The sequence below is a fragment of the Grus americana genome, chromosome 3 (genome assembly GCF_028858705.1).
Source record: "Grus americana isolate bGruAme1 chromosome 3, bGruAme1.mat, whole genome shotgun sequence".
NCBI lineage: Eukaryota > Metazoa > Chordata > Aves > Gruiformes > Gruidae > Grus > Grus americana.
The window spans coordinates 32,436,503-32,464,218 of record NC_072854.1 but is presented as its reverse complement, the minus strand read 5'-3'; the positions used below and the strand labels follow the sequence as shown (position 1 = coordinate 32,464,218).

Below are 27,716 nucleotides of genomic sequence, written 5' to 3'. Positions count from 1 at the left end.
AAATACCGCTTTTCCCAATTTACTGCTTGGGATACTGGAACAAGCTTCCCAGAGGATTTGTGGAATAATCCCCATCCTTGGAGACTTTCAAAACACAGCTGGACAGGGCTCATAATAACCTGATCTAATTTTCAAGTTGGTCTTGCTTTGAGCGGGGGGTTTGATCCAGTGACCTCCATGGACAATGACTTGGACATCTCGCGTATCAGAACAGCTGGACTTCGGGAGGCTCGAACTAAAATAACGAATGCATTTCTGAATGAATGACTTGCTGTTGTTTGATTTTGTTGTTCCTTTCTTACCTAAGGTATGTCGACACCTCTAAAACAAAGTCTGATTTGCCACCTATATCACACCACGCAGTACACCACCACTTCTATGAACTCTTGGAAAAATTTGTATTTCAGAAAAAACGAAATTGGTCTGTAACTCTGTACCAGACTTTGGTAATCATTAAATATATGCTATTTCTGCACTAAACCAATAAGGATCAGCTTTTTTGCTTTTGAAGCTTCTGCATTTCAAATTATTTATTTTCTAGACAGAGGTGAAACAAATGAAAACGACAGGTGCAAACATTACACAACACACGAGTAGCTAAAGCATTAACATTGCCGTTTGCTGAAAACTGTCAGGATTGCCCAACTAGCCACGCTGCAAAAGGCATTCCCTGGATCAGAGCGGAGGAAACCTGAGGGCCCCACACAGCAGAAAAATTTCCTCCATTTTTCTTCCCATGATCGCGTGAAGTAAATGGTTTAGTTCTAAAAAACTACAAATGGGATTATAATTACACAGTAATTTGCTATAAAGGCTTTACTAAAAAAAAAACCCAAACCCAACCCAAACAACAACAAAACCAAAACTAAAACCAAACCAAACCAAAGGGGGAAAAAAAGGAGAGAGGAACCCACTAGCTGACAAGACAATAGCCCCACAACCCTCCTGGAAATCAGTGCACCTCACTTAATTTAGGATCTCAGAAAAAACGTCTTCTGTGTAGAGGAGCCTGCTCTAAATCCTGCCAAAGAGCTTCTTTATGGACTAACACCTATTTAAGTCCCTTATGTGGGAATCACACTTCTTTGGCTTATTTCCCACAGCTGATTCCTCTTTTATCCCAGGACCAAATTGGCTGCTCTCCCACATTGTTAGTGGACCCGTATGCTCTGTTGTGCAGTTATAAATGCTTCCATGTCAAAGGCAAGGCAAAAGTGAATAGGCTTTGCAGGACTTAGATGTAGATTTCATACTACTCTATATTTTAATTATAGCATAAAGAATATGTTTATGATTTATAAAGAAAATAACTTCATTAGGCATCAGTAATACATGAGTGTGTCTCTGCAGAAGAGTAAATTATCTGGACACGGGATCAGCCCTATGGTTTACAGCACCCCCGGCAAGCTACGGACATGGCATCTCAGGTTTACAGCTGTAACCTAGACAGGACATCTGGCTGTGGGAGCATCTGATTAGCTCTCCAAAATCAATTAACTTTCCCAGCTAAGTTCCACATTGGGAGACACAGGGGAGTTTACATTAATGGGAAAAGGGCAGACAACTGTGGAAGGGAAATATCAGAAGTCTTCATCGAATGAAAGGAGGGGAAACCATGATTGGTATGGTAAGTCTGCAAAACAAATGGAAGTAGTTCTAGACGTGGTAGGTATTCTAGTAAATACTGAGCACTTTTTTTCCCCCACACCATTGTTACTTGTTACTGTAAGCCTCCCTGACACTTTAAGAGCAATCTAAATGAATGACAGCATTCGTCTTCTAAAATTTTAAGTGTTTCTTTCAGAATTTTCTCAAAAAAGTTGGTTGTGTGTGAGTGCACATGATATAAAGTTATCTTCTTATCTGTTTATCAACCTCTTCCAGGCAGATGGTGAATGCTATAAGGAAGAAAATGAAAGGATAAAATACTCAGAAAACCAGCATACTATCTACTACTATACACAACTTCCCCTGTGCTCTTGCTCCCTGAATGGCTTCAAGTGAACATAATAGAATAAAAAGCATGCATCTAGCATTGAAGTGACTTAGGTATGGATGATCAATAAGATACTATAGCAAAATTTAAGTATTACTACCATAGTATCTTCTCTTCTGTAAAGCTCAGTTAAAAACTCCACAGAAATAGGCAAAGTATGTGTTTTAAACAATAAATATATAATAACATTTGATGGGGGGGAAAAAAGGCCAGAACAGAAATGTAAACATAAAATCTCATATTGGAACATGAGAAAAAACAAAATGTTAATGAAAAATACAAAAGCAAGTTATTCCACATGTCTACAACTCAACAAGTACTTCCTCACAGAGTATTTAACCTTTCCATGTGGCACAGGGAAAGATCAATAGGAAAAGTAAAGAGAATGAGGATGAAGGAAACCTGTACCAAGCTCACCTCAAAGTCTACAGATGTAAAGCACAAATATAGAGAACATTAACTTAGGGTAGTACGTCATGGTGCCTAGGCCAAAGCAGTTAAGAGAGACCACAGGTCTTAAGAAAGCCCTAACATTACAGAAATATGGGTAGCAATTAATAAGTGGGCAAATTCTTCTATAAAGATGACACAAAAGAACTTACGAGTTAAAACAGACAGGCAAATGAGAGCATCCTTGGCATCTAATCTCTGAACCAGGGGATGCTTACGTTTCTTTGGACAAAAGTATCTGAACCGAAATACATAATTAGACTTGAGAGCAAAAATATGAATCTGAGATTTTCCTCTCCCAGGAATTTTCCTTAACAGTGGGACAACAGTCAAGTTCTCCCATTCCTGTTGAGCTTCCTTAGCTTAGGACAATCCAAACCAGCTATCCTTCCTGGATGACTGCTCTAACCTTTAAGGCTATTTAAAAGGTCCTCTCCCTCTTCTAAGCTGAAAGTGCTCATGACTGCTGTGGGTTGTGTTGAATTCAATGCTGTCCAGCTTATTACGTGTGATTTAAGCACAGTCAATGGCTTAGGCACCTCTGGGAATGTAGGCAGAATTCAGGCATCTCTACACACATCTTGGAGACACAATGAAATGTGGGTGGGAGTTACATGCCTGGCTGCTTAAGCCATGGAGCTTCTGAGCTTCCATGGAACTTATGCCGACGCCGGGGGAAATCTGTTGTCCAAAATGATTCATTTTGGGTGCCACCAGGGGTTAGGTGGTGCTTGAGAGTAGGCAATTTGAATCATTCTCCGAGACTCAGGCGCCCAAATTCTGACTAAACTATATTTTAGGTGGAATGTAGACAGTTTGATTTTCTCCCTCTGTTCATATTGTCAGTAGTATATAATAAAAAAAATTAAAAAAAAGTTGATGAATGGAGCACTGTGTTCTCAAAGTGAAGCACACCCTTGGTGGAAACTGCTGAAAACAATAGCAGGAATTGAAGCACATGAACTGAATACACAGGCCTGAATTTACACCACCCTATAGCCTGCTGGACTGAGGTGTACTGTAAATGACAGAGGCCCCAGCTGGCAGATTGAGGAGACTAAAGATAACAAGCAGAAAAATCCCTAACAATACAAGGTTTTAGATCGTACATATATACATTACAAATCCAGGTATCTCTTCATGTTCCACAGGTTGAAGCATCAGACAGATGGATGCAGAATGTTAATAAATACACACTGACATTCCTGCAACAACTATGTGCCACTCTATCAAAGCACACGCGTACTCAGAGTTGCAAAGGCTTTTGTTGCATTCTCCTCTTTTTTCTGGATTAAATGTAGCCATAATTTTTCCTAAAAACAGGTGCTGTGGCCCAAGGACAGCACAGACGATTCATGATGAGGTTGCTAGAAGAGCAGTTACAGGAATTTTGCATGAACTTTACAACTGTGTTCGTATGTACCTTCCACTGTTTATAATGATAAAGTATAGACCGATTTTTGGCAAAATATTTCCTTATTCATTTGTTTCCTCAAAAGTTCTGAAATTTCTGAAATGCAGGTACCAGCTGGTTCTCCTAGCACTACCATGCTACAAGAAGTAATTATGAATGAATTAAGTGTGTATTCACTGTGCTATAAACAGTTTTAGTTCTATCTTTGTAAAGCAGCATTGAGTTACCCATATCAAATTTAGTAAGGCAATCCTTTATTTACCTTTTGTTTTTATTTTTAAAAAAGCACTAATGGAAAAGCAGCATCTATTTTTAAATCTTATGAACTCTAATTGTTCCATATCGAATGAGAATACACTACAGTATAGGATAAACTTCCGTATTTACAAGTATCAATGAAGCCTCCAGCTTGCTGAATATCTTCCAAGAAGAGAAAGATGAGCCAACTTACATTTCCTGAGAGTGAAGTGAGAGATGTTTAGAGTTTATGGCAAGGCATATCTTTTCCAGCTGACATATACCATTACCTGGTATATGTCACTTGTAACATGACAATGTTACAATAATTTGGTGACCAGAGCTCAAGGAGTTAGTTTAAACAACTTTCCTATGGTGGGTAATGATTTATTTAGTACTACATTGACAGAGACACTGAAATCTTAACCTTTTTGTGTTTGCTAAGGCGTTTAAACTGAGATCCGATATGAATATAAAAGTAAAGCTCAGGTGGCCAAATACACAAAATCTCCACATGATTCTCAATATCGCTGCATCAAATTACTATATTTTTGATTCTCGGTTTTTGCCTAACTTGACTGGTGCAATGGGAGAAGGGGAAATAACTAACTAGAACAATTTACCAATCTCTGCCTAGAAAAGATATTTTAAATTCTTTTCAAATAAAAGTTAAGAACAGCTGTTTGTTACCCAGAATAAGAAATAATTTCCTTCCCATTCATCTTCCTCAAATCACATTAAGATGCACTACATAGTTTCATGTTACATTAGGCCTCAAGTTGTTTTCATATGACACATTATATGATGCAACTCAAGGGAAACTATTCATACAGCTTAAGAGTTATTAATTACTTAGGGAGAGCTCAACCCACTCAGAAAACGTACCATTGAAAGCAAAGCTGTGAATTATTTTAACACTGAGAAAAGGAATTTACCTAATATTTCATATACTTCAGCATGCCTCTGCTTTCATTTACTGAACAGGTATAGATTAGCTGTCACTTTTAATATACGGGTAGGTTAGAAAAATTTTTGGGTGAAACTCAATGTTATTGTTATAAAAATTTTAAAGGGCATTTAAAAAACGATTGGTTTGAAAGAGAAAGAAATACCAAAACTGTTATGCGGGCTCAGAGTACTTTTCCCCTAGGGTTTCCAGCAGTATTCTGTATCCTTATTTACAGGAATTATTGGTCAACTCCTGGCCCTGATGAAGTCAAAGGCCAGTCTTCCATTGATTTTAAAGAGGTCAGGCTAAAAAAAAAAAAAAAAAAAAAAACACCAAAAAAACCTACCACACACTATGTCTGCTTTCAAGTTTGGCCAATTTCTATGCATTTTAACTTTTCTGGAGAAAAAAAAAAAACAGTCAGCAGCAATAAGAACAACAGACTTAACAGTAGGAACATATAATAATGGACACTGGAAATACAACAATTTTTCTTCTCATTTTCCTAAGCAGAAATCCCCCATAGCAGGTGGGGTTGGAACTAGATGATCTTTGAGGTCCCTTCCAACCCAAACCATTCTATGATTCCATTCTATGAAATCTGCAGCCTGATAAAGTTTTGCAGCCTGATAATGTTTTGAGAAAAATCAGGTCAACATTTAGGCTTTTGGAATCTTATCTTGTGGAAGGCAACTTTCAGCACTTCCCATACAATTATACACTTGCCTTACTCAACTCAGATATTTGTTTATGAACCAAACAGGTCTCAGAGCAATCAGTGAACTTTTTTTGTACTTGGAAAATAAAAATAAGCTTAGCAAAGACCGAAGGCTACTAAAAGCAAGAATGTGTGATTTGGGTACAGAGTCATTCACTCTTTTTCTCCCCTTTTTAATAATGACTATATTTTAAAATGTAAAAAGATGATGAAACAGGTTCAGAAACTAGCAAGAGTATCACATTATAAAATACTATATTCAAACAGCATGTTTCTCCTTCCAGAATATGACACCTTACCCTGAACGTTGCACAGTAAATTAAGCTGCTCTAATCAGCAGTAAGCATCTTTCCATGTAGAGGCACATGGGTGACAAAGAACGACAGTCAGAGCACCAGTGAACATTGTGAAGCAAAATCAGTCAGGGAAGGGGAGAAAGCCAGAGCCTGACTACTTCCGCAAGCTAAAATTTTACTCAGAGCAATTCCGTACTCCAAAGGATCCTCCCACACCTGCACTGGTACAGACTCAAGAAAACACAACACAGCAGAGTGGATCCAGACAACTGATATACTACAGTAAGCTGCCTTTTTATGTACAAAGCAAATAAAGTAAATGGATAGGGTAGTAGAAAGATTTGGGTGGCTTTTGCAATATACAGGCATTGAGATGCTCCTACAGACATTGGAGCTCAACGTCTAATGCACGGTTACCTATGATTCAGAAAGACTGAAGTCAATCTATATGATTCACTCAGGTCTTACACTAAATACAGGTCTTGCATTCAGACTGTTTCTTTTCCTTAGGACACGACGAAGAGAACAAGCAAACACACTGCTCTCAGTATCTGAGAGATGGGGAACACAGATGAGAAAAATGTGGAACTCTGTTCTTTCACAAAGAGGAAAACCATTTCCTCTACATCTGCTTTCTCCTAATCATGCAATTGCATGATAGTTTCTGGTGTCCCTCTGCCTCATGCTGCTCAAACCAGATTGGTTTTCCATATGTTGGCATCACTTATTGACTGAGAAACACGCAGAGACTTTCTAACGTTGCTGGCAGAAAGTCACCAAAGCCAGCCTCTGTTGCCCCAGTCTGTTTTTTTCAACCTGATTCTTCTGATATATGTTTTCAGTAGCTGTGGCAGTCAGGTAACACCTCTGGAGCAGATACTGATGCATCAGTAATTGATACCTTCAGTTCCATCTGCCCCTCCTCAAAGGGGCAATAAGAAGTTGCATTCAGTCTACCAGTTTTACAGTCTTGTGAATACAGTGATGTTTCTCATACCAAGTGCCCTTTTATTGACCATTTCTTCACATTCCATGGATGCTAAATCTGGTCACGTTTCAAAATTAAAAAATGTGAGTTAGGAAGGGCTCCTTCCAGTACCAACATGCATCTCCCTATCATAGCTACACTGAAAAAATAAAAATTGCTCAAAGGAAAACCATCTCTTTTGAACTCTCATCATCTTGTGTCAGGAATCGTGCTCTTCCTACACATACACCTCATTCTCCTTCCTTTTCTGTAGCTGAATGTAGAACATCACACACAGACACACACCCCCATACCCATTTTTCTAACAGATTTCTACTCCTGTGATTCACTGCAGGGAATAAAACCTGCTTGCACACATGTAAACATGGTCTTATTGTCCAGCATGAACGTCCCAGAAATCTTCAGTTCTTCCCTTACTCAGAACCACACTAGTAAATCAATTCCCTCTATAAGGAAACCACTCAGGGTCTGACACGTTTCTGACAAGCAATCCACAAAAACTGAACAGAACTTTCTCTTTGGAGATTAATGGCAGAATCCGGAGAAGCGTGATGATCTGTCTGTTTCTTTGGTGGGCTTGTAACTGTCTCCTAAGATAGGGTCTTCATTCAAAATTTAAAGATAAGATGTACTTAAAAGAATGGCAGAGATTTAAGGATTTTTGAGACATTCAAGAACTGCATCAAGCTTTTTGGCATTTTCACATAATCTCTCAAGGTCATTTTGCTGTGCTGTGCCCTAAAATCCAGTTGTGGTACTCTTTTTCAAGTGTGGCAGCCATCAAGAGAAGAGGAGGTGAACTTAAATACTTTTAAAGGAACTTTACATACTTCTTTTAACACCTACCTGTGTCTTTATTTTTTTGCTCATTTTATGAGCAGCTCTATAACTCATGTGGTCCTTCTAGTGTGCTCCCAGAAACGGAACAAAGACAACAGGTCTAGTTATTAGAGTAGTCTGTTATTTGGCAGTCTCTGAAGTCAATGAGATATTAAATTCCTATGCTCAATATGATTATCTACAGTGGAATGGAGTTATTCAGCTGATCGAGAAACCCTCTGAAGATATTAGAGAAAAAAAATAATTACTGTAACCTCTGAAAGTCAACTGGCAGTGAAAATTGCTCTGCATGCATTTTTACATGCTTCCTACCCTGAAGCAAGATCTATGGTACAGTGTTAATTATTTGTAGATCTCAGTGGTGGCTGTTGTCTGGAAAAGCAAAGAAAATGCAGACTACAATAGAGGATTTGTCTATTGGGGGCCATGATCATTTCACTTCATACTTCGAAAGGAAGGGAGGAAATCAGGAATGATGTGGGTTTGGGTTTTTTTGGGGGTTGGGTTTTGGGGGTTTTTTTTGCCTCTATATCCATATAATCTTCTCCAGAGGAGGAAGAAAGCTAAGCATCCCTCTCTGCTTGGAGGTTTTCACAGCCAATTTACCAGCACTGTACAGATATTTGTACAGGTATCCAGAGATGCTAGCTGATTCCAGAAACAGAACGTCTTTTTGGTTTGGTACACAGGACAGCTAGGTAGCTCCAGGAGAACTGCACGCTGAGAGACCTGCACCCTCCTACTTCTCACGCTGGTCTTTCTGCATGACATCGTACTACCCAACCTAAATGTGTTGTTTCCTTAGAACCTTCAATTTCTTCCTGTTCAGTCTCCCCCCACCCCAAACTTCTGGTAGCTTTTTACAATGAATCAATGGAACAAGTGCTAGCAAAGCTAACTGTTGATTACACTTGGAACAGGTTGTCCCCTTCCTTCCCTGGTTCGTTCTGCCAGGTCCTAGACAACCCTGGCTGATGGCAAAAGGCAAACCATCTCACAGCCAGCATCCCTCTTACGAAAACGCTGAGTGCTCACAGTGAACATAATAGCACGGCTGGCAGGAAAGGCAGAGCTGGAAGGACTGCTGTATGGAGCGCAGCTGAACCAAACTAAGGGGCCTGTTTTTCCTAACCTCCTCAAGTAATTGCTTGGATAACTAGCCTCCTCCTCTTCAGCACGCAGGACTGCCTACAAATAAATTCATTCCAGGCTAAAGTCACAAGCAGTCCGTGCTAAAGGAGTGCTTGAGAAAAAAAAGGCGCAGGCAACACTGAAGGTACTACAGCCTACAACCCTGTTACAGATGGACATATCTACCCATCTTGGTTCCAGCTGATCTCCCCAAAAAAAGAAGGTATAAGAGGTGAATATTAAGTTACCAACAGAAGAGACCAGAGTAGGAAAGAAGGTTAATGATACCAGATACCAGGGTCTGACCTGAAATAAGTAGCTCTGTCAGCTGCAAGAGTGAAGCTGCAGCGAGAGAACATGCTTTTGCTTTAACACCCCCTACACACAGCATGGCTAGTCTATGAATATTTAAGCCTGCTGTACTGCTTACAATTTGAAGGATAATTAAGATAAATAATGTGCTCTTTTACAGTGTGTAAAAACTGTTAACATTGATGGATTCTAAGTGAATGAATATGGAAAATAAAAGATCAAAAAATTCATTTGCATCACAGAAAGAATTCATAGCATTTTCAGAAACTGGAAATTATCGCTCTTCTGAAGTCTCAGGACTTAAAAATTAGTTGTCTAATTAAAGTCAAGTGAAAAAAAAAGAATACATACAGCTTAGCTTGCATCTCTCACTTTTCGTAATGATGAGATTTTTGGTAAGTTACAGATTAAATGGGGTTAAAATATTTCAAGCTAAAAAAATGTCAGCATTGCATTGCTATCTGCTGAGTCATAACTATGTTTAATAGGATGGGCCAAGGACCTGTGACTTAGTAACCCTGTTACTATCAGACCCAGCTGGGAACTGGCCAGATATTCCCTTTAAAGGGCTAGGAGAGAAACCAAAAAAAAGCTTGTAAAGAGAGATGGGGTCTTGCATTGGGCCCGAGATAGAGGTGTGAAAAGGAGGCTTTGAGCAGTGGTAGCTTTCAATAAGTTAATGAACACTTTATTGAGATTCTTCCTAACCTTCACATCAAAAAAGCCCACCAAACCCAGCTTGAAAGAACACTGAGTATTACCAGGAGTCCTTCTCAGGCTGGGGAAACGGGCCAGGTGCCTTATATCCAAACAAGGAAGCTTGATATGCTGGGAATTTACAAACTTTTCTCAAAACAGCGAAGACTCCACCATACCAAAACTTCGCATTAGAACAATGCATGCTTATCCATTAACTATAGCTTGAGGTTGAATCATCTGTGTAACTTCTATGCAAAAGTAACAGAACTAGAATGAACAATGATCTTCTTTTTCAATAGTAAGGGTGAGATTGAAATCTTTATTGGTGATGAAAATTCTAGGAATATCATATTACCTACTACAAACCTCAGGCTAGTAGATGAAGTGTGGAAGAGTTGTGGCAGTAAAGAAAATATCATAATATCACCAATATTTTGCACTGTATAAAATTGTAACATTTAAGCATGCAATAAGATGTAAGAAATATTCTAGAAGTTTTAAAAAGGAAATAATTTGTTCCCTCACCGTCCTATGACAAAACCAGCATTTTGATGAATTCGCTCTTACCCTATAAATTACTTGGTTGACAGTGGAATTAAGTACCCAATGTTATAGGAATCTGTATTCTTAAGGAAGAAAATCCATTAACAGTATAGTCAATAATAGAATCACAGAATCCCAGAATGGTTGAGGTTGGAAGGGACCTCTGGAGGTCATCTGGTCCAACTCGCCTTGATCAGACACCTAGAGCCAGTTGGACAGGAGCACACATTTACTTGTGTTTCATAATAAAATAAATCCAACATAAGCCATTTAAACAGATGACATTTAATTGCGATAACGGAAGTTAGGACGCTATAAAAAAATGTAATCTTAGGCATAACATGGATTCATACTAGTAGCGCTAACTGGTCCTTAAGGAGAGCAATGAAGCAAGGTTGTGTTATACCCCTTCAATCTTTCAAGAACTCCAACCAGTTAATGAGTCATGACTTTCCTTTCCATGAAAACATATCAGCTATCTTGAATCACAAAGTGTTTTTATTAGTGCTCCTAATACTTTCACAACAAACCAATCTCAAGCTTATGTAATTTCCTGGTAGCATAGCATATCTGTCTCTGCATACTAACAGTAATACAATCATTTATCACTTTCTAAATTTAAAGAAAGTCCTGTGGAAAGGAAAGTAACATATAAAGAATAAGAAATTGTTTCAAGTCTGTGCTCCTTTTTGAGAAGTCTGATGGCATTTCTTGCATCTAACATTTTCAGACTTTCAAGTCACCATATACAGTTTCATCACTGAACTACTGCTACAACTTATCTTCTATGTCTGGTCTGTGGCGGTACATTTTCTTCCAATGTCTCTGTCCGTATGATTATTCTTACGAGTTGCTGTCTTTATCACATATTGTCCCCAGTTCATATATGAATGAAACGTCCTATGTTAAACATTCTCAATTCTCAGTGACTTAATTTCACAGGAGATACTAAAAAAGCTAACCAAACAACAAACAAAACCTACTGCACTAGAAGACTCCCCTCCCAAAACGCCTTGTTTCCAAATAACATCTTTACCTATAAAATGAGTGAGCATTATCTACTAATCTTGTACAAGGCAGCTGCTAGAGGTGAATCCCAAGCAACAGCAATAATTTAATGCTGCAGCTGCATATGCTGTACTTCAGAGTAAGCACATCCAGGATGGAGGGTCCCGACTGCGAGAAGCGGACCTGGAAGTACACTTCTTCCCCTCCAGTCTCGGCAAACAGTTCCTGTTATTGTATGTGCTTCTGGTGAACGCTATTCTCTCTTTTTGCTTAGTTTCATAGATTAATTTAAATTGGCAGTCGTCTAGCATTCTGAACTGCTCACTTAGAGACAGATCAAGTAAGATGAAAAGTAAGGTGTGTGGAGTCACAGCACCTGGAGGATGCTATCTGTGTGGTTACTTCTCAGGAGTGGTCCGAAGCAAACCTCATGCTCCTTAGCTGCAAAATAGCCATTGCTATTTTATGAGATACATATTCAACAGTATTTGAGTAATCAATGTTCACTATAGATTATGAACATACACATTTCATACTAAACTCTCATCAGAGTTCATAGAAAAATCTGAGTAACAGAGATAAACTGAAGTTTATCAAGGACTTCAATATTAACATTGCTATTATGGCTGTAGCGATAAGCAGCAGCCTAATCCGTAAAAGAAAAGATACATGCATTTTCATATGACAATTAAAAGCCTAATGCCATATTAGGAACTATCAACAAGTTATTTAAGGCTTGTATTGTCATGCTCAATCCCAGAGTATTTTTAGGAATTTATTTTTTTATAGAATTCTGAGATTCTGCAACTAATCACATTGACTATATCCAAAAATAACATGATCTCTTGCACATGGTTCTGCTAATACACTGATATCTGTACATCAAGACTTAGTTTTTATAGATTACAGACTGTTCTTCATGCTGAAGTTTATTAAATCATTCCAAGTTTTGAAATCAGTTTGTGACGTGACAAATATTCACTAGAGACAAGGCTGCAATCAGCAAACTGTACGCTTGTGACTGAAATCAACTTGATAGCCAGGCCTCCAAGTGAAAAATCCAGGGCATGGACTGTACTGTTCATGCAAAATTAAAGAAGTATTTTTAAAAATCTGGCAATTTATATCCATAAATAAAAAATGTTTCATGGCACAATGATAAAAACTGCAAAGAGCTAACCACAGAGAAATGCTAGAGGCCAAAAATATTTCACAAACAACTGAAAATAAATGAAAATCAGTGTAATGAAAAAAAAAATCACAAGGCAGCTTCACTGTGAGAGAGCCCATGAACTATTTTTAGATAGAAAAACTAAAAACTCAGAGGCAAGATGGGGGAGGGAACAATATTTCTGTGACATTTTTAAACAACAAAGCCCTAGAGTAGACACAGATGTATCACCACAAACATCTTCTTGTAGGTACAACTTCAGTTAAGAGGAGGAATGCCTGACAACATAGCTAATACAAACTACATTTCACAAAGTGTTAAATCACAAAAGCTAGAAAAAATAATCTGATTTATTACAGGGTTGTTTTTTTCCCCAGTCTGCTGATAAATGACTTCTGAAGCATATGGCACCACTGCATCAGCTGGAGAAATTATATGCATTTTATAAAGACACTTGTATCCTCTCAGCCCAATCAGCAAAACTGATAAATGATCTTTCAGTCTCTAATTTTATACTACAACATATGGGACTACAGTCTATCCTCAGCTGCACGTATTATATCCAGGACACTTCACGTTCAATTCTGTGTGGTTGCATATAGCATTGCTGTATATACCCATATTTACTCTGGATTTCTAAGAAACTTTAACTGTATTAATTTTGCAACTGTATTTTTGTTCTAAAACTATTCTGACTAGTGTTCTTACCAAACACAAGTCTTGTTACAGCCTTAGATCTGCATCCTCCTTATTGATTCACAATATTATCTTGTATTCACTTTTAGGGGACATTTTTCTTCAAAAAAGATGGCCAAGAAAAACCAAGACAACATTACAAAAAAAAGTCAGCATGTTTGGCAGGGAGTAAGAGATGTGCAAACACTCGTGGAAGTTCCCCACAGTTCAGCATCATGTAAGGCTCCCTTCAGCTAATGTACCGGTCAATTGAACAACCTACGGCAGGATCTGCGTCCAATCTTTTGGACAAGGGCCATAGGAAAGTGTCCAGGTAAATTGCTTGTGCGAATCTAGAAATCTAATAACACAGTAACTTTGTCTAGCAATTGCGGTATCTATGACAGTATAGGTTTTAAGTTTTGCTATCTTATCCAATAAGAAAACTGAAAAATAGTTGTGGCATCCATGTCAGATGACAATAAAAAGGAATTTTATATAGGTCTATATAGCAAAAAGTGAAATTACTTGGATACTGCAGATGCCATTGTTTTAATCAGACCAACGGAATTGTTGTCCACAGGGCAGGTTAAACCACTAAACTGAAGTTGCAATTTCAGGGTTTGCTTAAGCTAACTGCAGGCTGCCCCCCGTCCCAGCAGCGCGTTCTTGCTCCTTCCCCGCTGTGATTGCCGGAGAGCATGCAGCCACGGGGATCAGCCGGCGGCCTCGCTGACCAGAGAGGCTGATGCTGATGCGGAGGAAGTGAGATGGGGCTGAGAGCTGGAGAGGAGACCTGTGAAGGGCACCTCCTAGTTTTATTTTCTTCCAAATAGTAGTCTTGGCCAGACAGATTTCTCCTTTAAAACAAAGGCAGCAGGAAACAAATAACACTAATCTGAACCGAAATACATGTTTTTCAAATTAAGGAAAGCTTTCTGAGTACGGGAAGTAAACTGCCTTTTCTATTTGTTCGCCCAGTGCTTCTGCGGTTTGCTTACTGCCTGCCTTAAGTTTCATCCTGAACTGAGGGGCACACGGGGGATCCACACAAACACCGCTGGTCTCCTGCACGCTCTCGCTGTGGACCAGTGCCCTTAAAGTACACATCTCCCAGAAGCTCCTTCCCTTCATCTGCAAGTGCTTGACGGCAAGAACAACGTGGCTGGGGAAAAAAGGGAAAGAAGCAGCCTGCTTCATCCAACGTCGTCTCACCAATTCAACTGGTACGACGCTGCCACGTTAAGTGCTCTGCTGTCTGGGGAACACACCAGAGATCAAAGGATTCAGATTTGCTACAGTCAGTGGCATAATTAAAATGCTTTTTCTGCTCTCTGTTCCCTCACAGTCTGCTTTCGATGTAAGTACTATACATTTTTTATATATATATATATATATATATGTACACATACTCTTCTCCTCTGCCACCTATCTGTCTTCACTTTTGTTTTTCCAATTCTTTCCACACAGCAAATTGCATGTTAAATTATGGGATGATTCAAGCTCAATATAGCAATTAAAAAAAAATCAATTCATGTCTGAATTTTAAATTTTATTAAAAGATCTTGGCATATTTCTTGTAAATTGTCAGGTAGAAACAAGCCCAAATATGCAGAAAAAGACATTCACATGTTTTCATTCCTTAAAAGAAGCATTGTCCTATCATTTTTCATGGTAAGAGGCCCCAGTTTTCTCCTTAGTTATGAAATTAAATAATTGGTATTTACATGGTAGATACAGGTCCAATTTGTTCTTTCAATACAGTAATCCCTGTATTAGCCTTATTTTTTATTTATAAAATGCAATAAGTGTTCAAGTTTCTGGCAATAAACACAAAAGTACATAATTTCAGTACCTTCAACCAGAACTGGAAAAAAAAAGATTGTATCACTGCAACTTCTGATCCACTACTTCGAAAGACCTGCAGAAAGCATCAGGATTTGCACTAAATTCAAGCTCCCACACTCAGGAAGCAAATTCCAGAGACAAGGCCCTTTTCTTGAAAATACCCTGCAACCAAAATACCAGACATTTCAGTCTTAGCATTGTTGGCTCCAACAGCTCAAATGACCTCAAATAAATATGCAATATAGGAAGAAAGAGGTGGTTTCTTAAACAACTATCTAGTATTTTAATAGACCAAAAGCTAGCAGGACTTTGTGTAAGCACAGACAAAAGCTGGTTAGTGTAACTGCAACTACTGCCTCCAAACAGGGGTGCCACCTCATTGCCATTTTCAGTAGATGTTTTAAAAGTTCTTGATGAAATCTTTTGGAAACTCATGGTTTTCACATCTATCCATTCTATACTGTATTTAAGAAATAGGTATACTACTACTTAATATATTATCCTAAGAATATTTTTCAAGATGACCTGCTGAACCTGGCTCTGCTGCCCAAAACACATGCCATGTGCAAAACGAATCAAAAATCATGCCCACGTGGACATTCACTGACAGCTGAGGTCATATGCAAGGAACTCGGTATTTATAGAAGTCTCAGCAGACACAACCAGAGAACACAAAGTAAATGGTTGCAAAGCCACCCAGAGATAGGTGCCTTTGGGGAGCAAAGTGAAAAGTGAAAAGGCTTCTAACGGCGAGCACAAACTGCCTCGCTGAATGCCAGCTCTGCTCCAGGAAATGCAATGCCCTATGCTTTTTTTTTTTTTTTTGCGATTAAAAAGGTTAGCATTAAAACTAAACAAAAAATCCCACATAAATATTCTTTCATCATAGATTTCTGTTCTTAGCAGAAATAATTCTCCAGCCTGGAATATACTGACAGAAGTGGGAACAGTATTTCTGCATCCAGTAACTAGACATCACGCTGAGGTGGAACACCTTCTCTGAAATATGGCCCAGGCCACAGCCACAGCTCTTCTGACTGCAGCGAGTGACAGCATTGCTGATGGATCTCAGTAGTCCAAATAGAGTCAAAATCCAAGCTCTTTTGCAGTATCTTACACCAAAAGGAGAAGAATTCCTAAAAAGTCGTGAGAGTAATCCCAACTGCTGTAACTCTGAGATCATTTAACAGCCAGCTATGATGATCTCCTCAGTAAATGAGTACGGTTTGTCAAGCCAAACAAACTACAAAATAAGAAAGCCATGACTATGCCATTAGGATTTGCTCATCATAAACATCCATTTCAAAAACATTCTGAAACTCATCTGAAATCAACTATTTCCTTTATTGGTGCTTTCAGAGGAGGAAAAAAAAATGGTCCACCAGCAACCCAGAAAAGTGAGAATGAGGAGTAACTGACATCTGATGATGCATCTTTTGAGAAGGACAGTGAAATTATTTCCTCATAGTGCTATTTGCTCTAAGGCAACTAAAAACCAAAGGCCTCGTGTCCAGAAGCACTGAACACTGGTGGCAGATCCAAAGGACTTGCTATCAGCACAGAGCCCTGCGCTGCTTTTGTCAGCCAGCTCTACGCCAAACAGGAATACACTGCACGGGCAGTACCTGTTGAACTCCAGAGAACAAAATATGACTCCATAATGTATTTATTGAAATAAAATTGAAATATTATACAATTACTATTATTATGACTATATAACTAGATTGTCTGCCTAACAGTATTTTACTGTGAATTTCTTTAGGATTCAAAGGCTCCGTTATACTACTTTACTCGGGAATAACTTCTATTAATGTCCATGTAAAAACTGCAATAAGTAACTCAGTATTTTAATTTAAAAATCACTCTTTAACCCTGAAAATATTATTAGAATTAAATTAATATTTAATAGTAATTTACATGCAGCATAAGAAAAGCTATCTCCAATCACAAGACAAAATACATACAAAAACTTCCTCACAGAAAGAAATAAAGATCAGACAGATAGCTAAAATCCAACATAAATAGACATAATCAATTTCCCAAGCTGACACTGCATTGTAAATTATTTACAACATATAAATAGGTGCAACACTACGCCAGGTCCATTGAAAAAACCCAAAATGGCATCACACAAGAAAAATGGCCCAGCATAGCTTTCTATTACCCACACTACGACTGAATGAATGAAATGCAAGGGGAGATGTGCCAAGTTACTTGATACTTGCTAGTCAGCTTAATCAGATACTCTCAGTTTCCTGCAGGATGGATAACAAACACTGTTCTGCTGCTCACTGCACACCACGTCTACTAACATATTTTCTGAGGCAGAATGATCCTAAAAACCTCTGTGCATCTAATAACGCAAGGAGTCTGGAACCACACAATCTGACGTATTGTAAGAGAAGGAGATTTAAATAAAAATAACATATCACAAGATATCGTACACGGATAACTGAGATCAAGTAAATTATAAGGTTATGATGACAGATATCTGAGTTCCTGACTATCCTTCATTGTAACCCTACCATGTCAAGATCTGACTTTGTGCTCCTGACTGCCCTCTGCCCTTATTTTCAAAAACCAACTGAGAAGTTCACAAGACTATTGAAAATACTTTAAACAAATAGTTTTTTAAAATCTTGTCTGAAGTATTATCTCAACAACAGAAAGCTAGTATATATTCAACATATTGAATAAAAAATAAAGTAAACTCTATTCTTAATTATGACATGCATTTCTCTGAAGAAACGTTCAAAAAGCATCGGCAAGGCTATCGCCATGAAGAACTAGGGTTTTGGGAAATTCTGCAATGCTTGAATGTTACTGAAAATACTTTCAACCCTTTTGTTGTTCAGGAAGATGTATGTAAGAGGTACTATTTACTTCCACAGCAAGCTGACAGAGAAGCTTATCTTGTACATTATTAACATCAATAACATGATATGAATTTTCTTTATTCATATCTTACTTTATTCATACATTTAGCATGTTACGCATTTTATTAATAATCATCTCAGTTACTTCATCCAGCTAAAGTTTTCATCCATTAGATATGCATATTTTTAGGGGAAACTGGAAAAATTTTCACTTTAGTTTTTTCTTAATGAGGATACACAAAAGAAAACGGGGAGGGAGAGGCATGTGAGAAGCAAGAGACCATTAAAGCCAAACCACCTGCCTTCCAGGATTACCCTTTACTGAAATTCTTTATCCAATGCCCAAGTTATGCTGAAAATTAAGAAAAACTAGCCATTTTTGCCTCAGAGTCATCCTCCCTCTAAAAAGCTGAATAGATAGAGAAATATTTCTCTCCCACTCCATAAAGTTAAAAAAAAAAAATAAAAAAAAAAAAATTCCATCTTTTCTATTTTCCTTGCAACCACTAAGAGTTAAGGCTTTGCTAAGACACAGCTATCAGCCATGCCGTGAATTCCCCATTTTCACTGTCTTCACTAATAAACCATTTTTAAAAGAAAATAAATCACAGACATTAGTATTCAGGCCTACTAATAAAAGCTAGAAAAAAGGTTGACATTTTTCAATCTCAACATTGCCTGTCAGACCCCTTCCAAAACCACCAAATGCTTAGAAATCAATCCTTTTGAATCGTGAATTTTCCCTCCAAGTAATATGAATTTTAAATAATTCACTGTTTTCTAATTTCTAGCTCCTCTCGCTTCATTTTTGCCATTGATTTTCTTACATTTTTCAGAATAAAATAAGTCAGTTTGCAATATGCATTTCACTACACACAAAGCACTACTTAGCTTCTTATTCCTAAAGGAAAATTGCCCTACATTTTTTGTTATTGCCTTGATTTTTCTACTCTAGAAGAGTCTCACGTTTCCCTCAAACTCCCATCCATTTGGAAAAAAAAAAATCTGTAAAATGAATAATGTATTTAAAAAAACCTTTTCTTACTGACAAACTTTCAAAATATTTTTAGCAAAGACATGTATGGGTGGTACCTAATTTTACCTGTTCCTCTTCTAAAGACAATCTTGATAATAGTGGGAAGGCTCTAATAAAAAATAGACTGCTCTCTGTGTCAAGTAATTTTATACAGTAGTTTTTCCTTCAATAGCAAATGTTCAAGGTATTTAAAAAAAGGCAGCGATTACTTTAACATTGCAGAATTACACAAGCATAAAATTTAGCATTTATAGTATCTAACACCCCAGAAAAACTTAGAATTTCTCTAGTAATCTAGAATATTTAGGTCCTATTTCTTTAATTATTCTCCTCTCCAAAAGATCACTTTGGTTTTTTTTCTGGGTGCCTCCGATTCCTCTCTTCTCCCTCTCCTACAGCCCCTCTTGGCTCTGCCCAGGATCGAAGCAAAGGGGAAGTCCGAGGGCCGGGTGTATTTTTTTCCTAGGCAAGCTGGAACCAGACCTCTTGCAACAGAGAATAACCCAACCTGAAGCCACGGGCATACCGTTGGCTTCCCTCGTCATCACAGGAACACGCTGTACCGAAACCACAGACCCATGACTCAGAGCACATCTCAACCAAGAAGCTCTGAGATGATCCTCTCTCTCTTCACTGAGCATTGGGAACTTGAAACTACATTCCTAACTGCTCCTTGCCATTTCCTTGTCCCCATGCAAACTTAAATCCCTCCAACCCCATTGTGCCGTACTCTTTTTCACCTTCCTTTTGATTTTTCATGCAGTCTCTGCCTTTCATCCCACCCTGTGTCAGAATGGGATGCTGCCTAGTTTCACCTCTACACCGAGTACCCACCGTTCTGTTGCTGCTCAATGGCAAGATACCAGTTCCACCGGAAAAATAAATAAATCATTAAAATATAGCATTTAAGGAAATGATGACTCTCTCTCTCATTTTAATCCTGCCTTCAGTAATGAGAGGACAGCTGATTTCACTGAGGGAAGATTAATATCAGACTTCTTGTCATACCATGACAGTTCTTTGTTTCCTTTGTTTTATAAATATTGATATATAAACAGTAGAGTGTTCAGGAGCAGAATAACGATTTGGGAAAAAGATATTTGGAATTAACTTTCTACCTAGATACTTCCAGATTCCAGAAGGAAAGACACACCTGAATCAAAATGCTTCCTGAAGAAAAAGCTGCTACCAATGAAAATGTCTGAAAACAGACCTACTCGTCTTTCTGTGGCATCCTTTGGATACACTGCTCATGTTTCCATTCGTTAGTAGCATTTACTGTGAGCTCCGGCTTTTAAAGATTTTGGATGAACGTAGTATCTTACTTACTTTGTGTCTCTGACAAGAGGTGCACTTCCCAGTTTAAAACAGATTTTTTCCCCTCCACAAGATGTTTGCCTCAAAGAAAAGCTTTCTGCCAGATCAAACCCTGTGAAATATGACACAAAGATTTAGTTTATTAAATGGAATTTAAAAAACAGAGGTAAATACTTTCAGCATGCTTGGTGACTTTCTAGTGTGCAGACTGACAACCTACTTTGAAAACCAGTACTTTATGTCAGAGCAACTTTCAATATTCATTTTATAGAAACTTCCAATATTCGTTTTACAGACGGAGAAACTATCAGTGCAACATTCACTCAGTAGATGACTTTGCAACCTGAGAAATGAATTCGTGATTTCCTTTTATCATCTGAACTGATAAGAATGAAGGATGTTTGGGAAAAACAACGGAAATGAGTGTGGCTGCAGAACTTGAACCAATACTTTCCAAGTTTACTTTTTTCTGACTTTAACCCCACCTTCCTAAAAGCAACAACAGCTTTTGGAGCATGGGGGTGGCATTCTGTACTGTTCTTTCAGTTTTCAAGCAAGCTTCAGTCGGACTATGATTACATCCACTACTAGCCAATTAATTTAGATATTAATGCAGTCATTTACCTGAAACACCAAGACTGTCTCTGTTGATATGTTTGAGATGATGGACAACTGTTTTCATTAAAGGACACACGGCACCTTCAAGAGAATATAATTTAGTATCTATCATAAAATTCTATCAAACAAAAATGAATTGGAACAAGCTATCGTGACGGTGATAGTAATATTAACAGGAATGTTTATTTTTGTTTCTTTAGGGTATGAAAACCAGCAATAAACCGAATTACAAAATCTAAATAAGAGCAATCATATTTCAGATTTCATACTATACTTCTAATAATATAAGCAGATACAAATTTTATCACATTTTAATTCAGCTGTTTATGATTAAAGCTTACATGAACAACATAACCAGAAGAAAAAAACACTAAATGCTTACCAAGTTCTTTCAATCTACAATACTCTATAAAGCAACAACATCTGTTCTAAGTTTATTTTTTGTCTTTCTGGCTATATTATTAGAAAATCTCTTCTCCCCTCATTGATGAATATGAAACAATAAAGCATAAATCCTTGATTACCATGACAATAATCTATTGTTACTTCAGTGAACAGGAATTTCAAAATGTGGATTAATACGGATATAATCATATAATAAACAATGTAAGCAATATTTATATTTTGGAAAAAAAAAGGTTGAATATTAAGCAGCTTTACAGGGGATTAAGTCTGAACCAAAGTATTTAGGTAAACAAGCCGAACATTCTAAAATCTGGAACATGGTAAATTCTAAGGTTAAATCTAACTGAACACTTAGATCAAACAGTGTATTATTAATATGCAGTATTTTACTTGCATAAAGTCCTTCTCTTTTTTTTTAATATATACACAGGAATACACACACTTTTAAGAAGCAAATACAGAGAAATGTCACTTTTGTGCATGGGTCAGAAATAGGGCTCTTTCTGTAACAAACTTTGCAAATAGCCCCACTAAACCCTAATAAAACCATCAAACGGAAGAGGTTTTGGCAGGCAGGATTTGGCACGTGCACTTATCAAGCACACAGCTCCATGTTGAGCTGAGACAACTAAAAAGATGACCAAGGTATGTCTGAAGCTGCTGAACAGCAAAGGTCAAGGGGCTTTCTGAAGTGTCAGTTCAATGAAAAAAAGTAAGGTGGAATGCACTACCATTAACCTGGAAGTCATCTATATTTAATGATTTCCAAGAGCATCAAAATGGAAAGGTGGCATTCAAAATAGCTATGTTTGTAATCTTAAAGCACGTGAAATTTGTCATTCATACTGTAGTAGAAATGTAGAAAGCATATTATCCATCAAAATTCTTAAAAGCCTTCAAAAGCCTGGGTGGAAGATATTTTTTCGTAAGATTCATCAAGTTCCATGTCCTTTATGTCTAAATTTACAGGGCAACTAGGTGATCAGGCCCAGTCAGCATGAGTTTATGAAAGGCAGGTCCTGCTTGACTAACCCGATCTCCTTCTACAACAAGGTGACTTGCTTGGTGGATGAGGGAAAGGCTGTGGATGTTGTCTACCAAGACTTTAGTAAAGCCTTTGACACCATTTCCCACAGCATTCTCCTGGAGAAACTGGCTGCTCATGGCTTGGATGGGCGTACACTTTGCTGGGTGAAAAACTGGGCAGATGGCTGGGTCCAAAGGGTTGTGGTGAATGGAGTTGAATCCAGTTGGCAGCCAGTCACAAGTGGTGTTCCCCAGAGCTCAGTACTGGGGCCAGATCTCTTTAATATCTTTGTCAATAATCTGGACAGGGGGATTGAGTGCACCCTCGGTAAATTTGCAGACGACGCCATGTTGTGTGAGAGTGTTGATCTGCTCGAGGGTAGGAAGGCTCTGCAGAGGGATCTGGACAGGCTGGATTGATGGACCGAGGCCAACTGTATGAGGTTCAACAAGGCTCAGTGCTGGGTCCTGCACTTGGGTCACAACAACCCCATGCAATGCTACAGGCTTGGGGAAGAGTGGCTGGAAAGATGCCTGGTGGAAAAGGACCTGGGGGTGTTGGTTGACAGCCAGATGAATATGAGCCAGCAGTGTGCCCAGGTGGCCAAGAAGGCCAACAGCATCCTGGCTTTTATCAGGAACAGTGTGGCCAGCAGCAGTAGAGAAGTGATTGTGCCCCTCTACTCGGCTCTGGCGAGGCCACACCTTAAGTACTGTGTTCACTTTTGGGCCCCTCATTACAAGAAAGACATTGAGGTGCTGGAGTGTGTCCAAAGAAGGGACATGAAGCTGGTGAAGGGTCTAGAGAGCAAGTCTTGTGAGGAGCGGCTGAGGGACCTGGGGCTGTTTAGCCTGGAGAAGAGGAGGCTGAGGGGAGACCTTATTGCTCTCTGCAACTACCTGAAAGGAGGTTGTAGCCAGGTGGGTGTTGGTCTCTTCTTCCAAGTAACAAGCTACAGGACAAGAGGAAATGGTCTCAAGTTATGCCAGGGGAGGTTTAGATTGGATATTCGGGAAAGATTCTTCACTGAAGGGGTTTTCAATCATTGCAACAGGCTGCCCAGGGAAGTGGTTGAGTCACCATCGCTGGAGGTATTTAAAAAATGCATAGATGTGGTGCTTAGAGACATGGTTTAGTGGTGGACTTGGCAGTTGAAGATAACAGTTGGACTTGATGATTTAAAGGTCTTTTCCAACCCAAACAATTCTATGATTCTGTGAAATTGCAATCTACAGTTACAAGTAACATCAATCGTAATTTGATTTATTTCTAAGTCACTAAGATAATGTATTCTTTTTTTATATATATATAAATGTGTTTATAAACGCATTTACCTACACAGATAGATAGCTATAAAGTTTCACAACAAATAAGATGAAACATATGCATTGAAAACAACAGCAATTCCCACTGTCGATTCCCTTTCCCCAGAATAGACACAGAACTTAAGAATATTCATGTTGAAATCTCTGAAATAGAAATGAAATCTTTCCTCATTTTTGTTTTGCAGGGAGTTTTATATAGTGTGAAAAGCATTCACTGGAATTACACACTAACATAGCAATTTCAATACACTATTTGATACACACACACACACACGCTATGGGACAGAAACAGGCTCACCTTAGATACCCTTTAATCTACAAACCTCAGCCTTCAATCTCTTATAGAGATTATTAAACTATAGACTTTTATCTATAGCCACTCTAGAACAATGAATGTGGTTATGGTCAATTTACACAGGTATAGCTACAAGAAATATGTTGGCATAAAGGAAGCCTGTTATGGCTGAAACCGCGATAGCACATCACACGTACGCTGACAAACATTTTTCTTAAGTCTAGGTGTTTTTAAATGAAGGGCTTTTTTAATATACATACAAAGATTATGGGGCTGATTCCCATACAGTACTTATAATAAGAGCAGCCAGATATGACTTACTGCTGATTTTACCTTGAGCTGCTGTAGTAAGCCCTAGAGAACCTGGGATACAACTGGTTGTTTTTTTTTTTTTTTCCAACATTAACTTACACGAGCGCTGAATGGCAAAAGACTAGGGAGTCTCAGCTTGCTCCCCCAGCTACTTTCTTCCGAGTCCAAATAAAGACTCAAACCTTAATTTCTGTGTTATCCAGATGATAGCAACGATTCCTTACATGCCACAGACTGGACTGTGGACCTATTTTTATCAGTGGCATAACAGTCACAGCATAGACAGGCCATGTAAGTGTTACTTGTTTAGTTGTATTCCATATCCACAGAAGAACTGAAAGGGTTACTATGAATCATCTTCTATCTCACGCTGCTGATGCACTCCTTTAGCTCCATGTTATTCTTTCTACCAGAAAGCTAAGGCAAAACTCTAAAGTATTAGAATCGAAATCTCTCCATACCAAGACTGACAACTTTCATTGCTATAGATTGATGAAAATTCTTTCTACAGTTACAGTTTGTACAGTCAAAGTTAGCCTCTACTAAGATTTTTATTACTGCTGGCAGATCTTTGGATTTCCTTTGGCCTGAGACAAAACAGACAGTTTACCCATTCAGCCTGTGGGTAGCTGAATTAGACCTACATGAAGACATTCAGGAAAGAAAAAGAACAAGACAAACCCTTACTGCTAATCCAGGCACGGAAACCATGCACCTACCTGCCCTGTTAGAATACATTGCTATAAAACTAATGACACTGTAGAAAGGATGAGCTTACATTGATACACTAGATTGCTCTGCACGTGATAAAACTGGGTTTCTGTCTGGTTTGAAGTCAACAATTCATATTAAACTCATGATGTCAAAGCTGAAGTTAACATACAAATAAGTGAGTGAGATCATCTATCTATAGGACAAATTACAGACTTTAATCTGTAGAAATCAGTGAGCTCTACGTAGGAGCTTATTATTATAAAATCAGCCTTATTTATCAGATCAAGCAGGTATATCACAGATCACTGCTCTTCTGTCTCTCCAATAAGATGTTAGTAAGAATTCTTGTTTTGTTTTCTAATAGCATTATGGGGAAAAAAAAAAGTAAAGGCATTGCATCTAGACTTATCTGCTGCAACATGCAATGGCATGTTCTGAATTCCTGGAATGATCAGGGCACCTGTTGAAGCACACTGCAGCTTCCATCTAGGCCCCATGCCCAGTTTTCCTTTCCGTGCAAACGAGGACAGAGGAGACTCTGGTGCATGCTTCAGTCTCACCCTTACAGACATCTCTTGTGTGCACTTCCTGACTGGGAACTGTAGCTTCCAATAAGCACTCTTGGCTCCTCCAGATCAAGTGTAACCTGTAATGGCCAGATTCACCTTACAAGTACCTATCAATTAAACTTTATGTTCAGGCAAAGTTTTCAGCTGACATCTAACGCCATCAACGTGCACATTGCAAGGGCACCGAAGTTTCCATCAGTAAGCATGACTGACCAAATGAACGTGGCCAAACAGCAAAGCCCCTCCTAACATATGCCCACATCCTATGTCGGACTCAAGCTTCAAGATATATTAGCTAGGATTTCTCTCACACTCTTACTGGATTAGGCTTCATAAATATAGAGGCATAGGGAACCTCTTCAGTGTGCAACATACCTGCAAGTGTCAGCAACGACATCCAACGAATCCACCTCAAAGGTGTTCGTACTGAAGATAAGCAGACCCAGCTGGCTTGCTTTCCAATAGGGTCAAGAATTCCGATTTCCTACATATCTGTAGCCTCATGTATAGAGGTACCAGGAAATCAGCTGTGATTTTTTTTGTTTTCATTTTTCACTCTGTAAGCCACATCATACTACATTACAATATACGTGTTCATTAAGACAAGGGTGGGAAGAGGAATGAAGGAGACTGAATCCACAACTTCGTTGATATAGGAAAGAAGTAAACTCCAAGTCTGGTGACTATTTAGATGGTCATGTAAATAACATAACAGCTTTGGCAGGTGGGATTAAAAAATCCATAACAATGGAGTTCAAGTATTAGGACGCTCATGTTAGACCCTGGAGAACTGGATTCTCCCATGAGGAAAGTAGGCAGTGAAAAACAGGACTTCATATCCCAGGTGAACATCTTGGCTGTAGGAGTTGATGCTTTTTACTTTCTCTACCCTTCTGTAAAATAAATGGGCTGATCGAGTTTACAAGCTTCACACTGGGAGAATGTGTGTAATGAGAATGTTCCCATCTGTGATCTGGGGTCTCTCTTACATACTACTTACTCACTAGCTGAAGTGGCTTTCCACAGTGTGCAGACTTTCATGAACCACAGTCCTATAGATACCTAAAGCTCTTTATTCACTGCCCAAGAAGACAGTGTTTAACAAGTTAAGGAATCCAAGGGTGGCAGCGTTGCTTAAACACTGCAATGCTAACAGTACTTTGTGGATCCAACCTTAAATATTCAGCATTAAATATTAAGAATATGAATACCTTGTATATGAGAGTTACTGTAGAGCCATTACCTTGATTTTGAGAAGTACCTAGCCATACTAAAACATGAAAACCAAAAAGCTGAACTGATTTGCATACTTGAAACCACTCACTATATTTGGGTTAAAGTGTCTATTTAAAATTATGATCTAGAGCCAATACTTTTCACAACACATTCCACGTCAAAAGGCAATGGAAATTCACCATGCCTGGCAGTCCCAGCACTTTGTTTATACTACATTTTTCATGGGTTAGCAAGTGACTTTCTTTTACAATTACTGTTTTTCAAAGTTGAAAAAGCAGCAATGATCTGGGAATGAGACAAAGTATTAATATTCCTAATATGAAGCCATTGGGAATGATCAAATTAGAACTTCATGTGTCGCTACAAAAAGACCTCATGTCCAAATGTTCCCAACAATAAAAGAAAAAAATGTAAGTTGACAACACGAAGAAAATATTCTTGAAGTCAGATCAAAAACATAATTGTGGAGAACTCCTGAACCCTCTCCCTCAGATTTGCTGTATTCTGTAATTAGAAGTGAGTGCTTCCTTCTGATGAATGATTAGGACATCAAAACTTATGGACAAGTGAAAAGGGAAAGAAATCCTTGATGTGAATCTAACGGTTCCTGGCACACGTTCAGAGCCTAAGGAGGACTGCTCTGAGAAGATCCAACATACTTTGTCACTCTCCGACGTTTTTTCCAATACTAGTATTTATTACCAAATTGAC

At 38.4% G+C, this 27,716-nt stretch overlaps 1 protein-coding gene across 5 annotated transcripts in view; it reads right to left on the bottom strand.

The window, feature by feature from the left end:
• COL19A1 (collagen type XIX alpha 1 chain) overlaps positions 1 to 27,716 on the bottom strand; it is a 223,059-nt gene that overhangs the window by 179,421 nt on the left and 15,922 nt on the right. For all 5 annotated transcript variants that reach the window (XM_054821680.1, XM_054821681.1, XM_054821682.1 and 2 more), the window contains 2 exons: positions 21,129 to 21,203; positions 20,517 to 20,616 (listed from right to left, as the gene is read on the bottom strand). In XM_054821680.1, the coding sequence (XP_054677655.1) occupies positions 20,517 to 20,616; positions 21,129 to 21,203 (175 nt within the window). The remainder of the gene's footprint in view (positions 1 to 20,516; positions 20,617 to 21,128; positions 21,204 to 27,716) is intronic.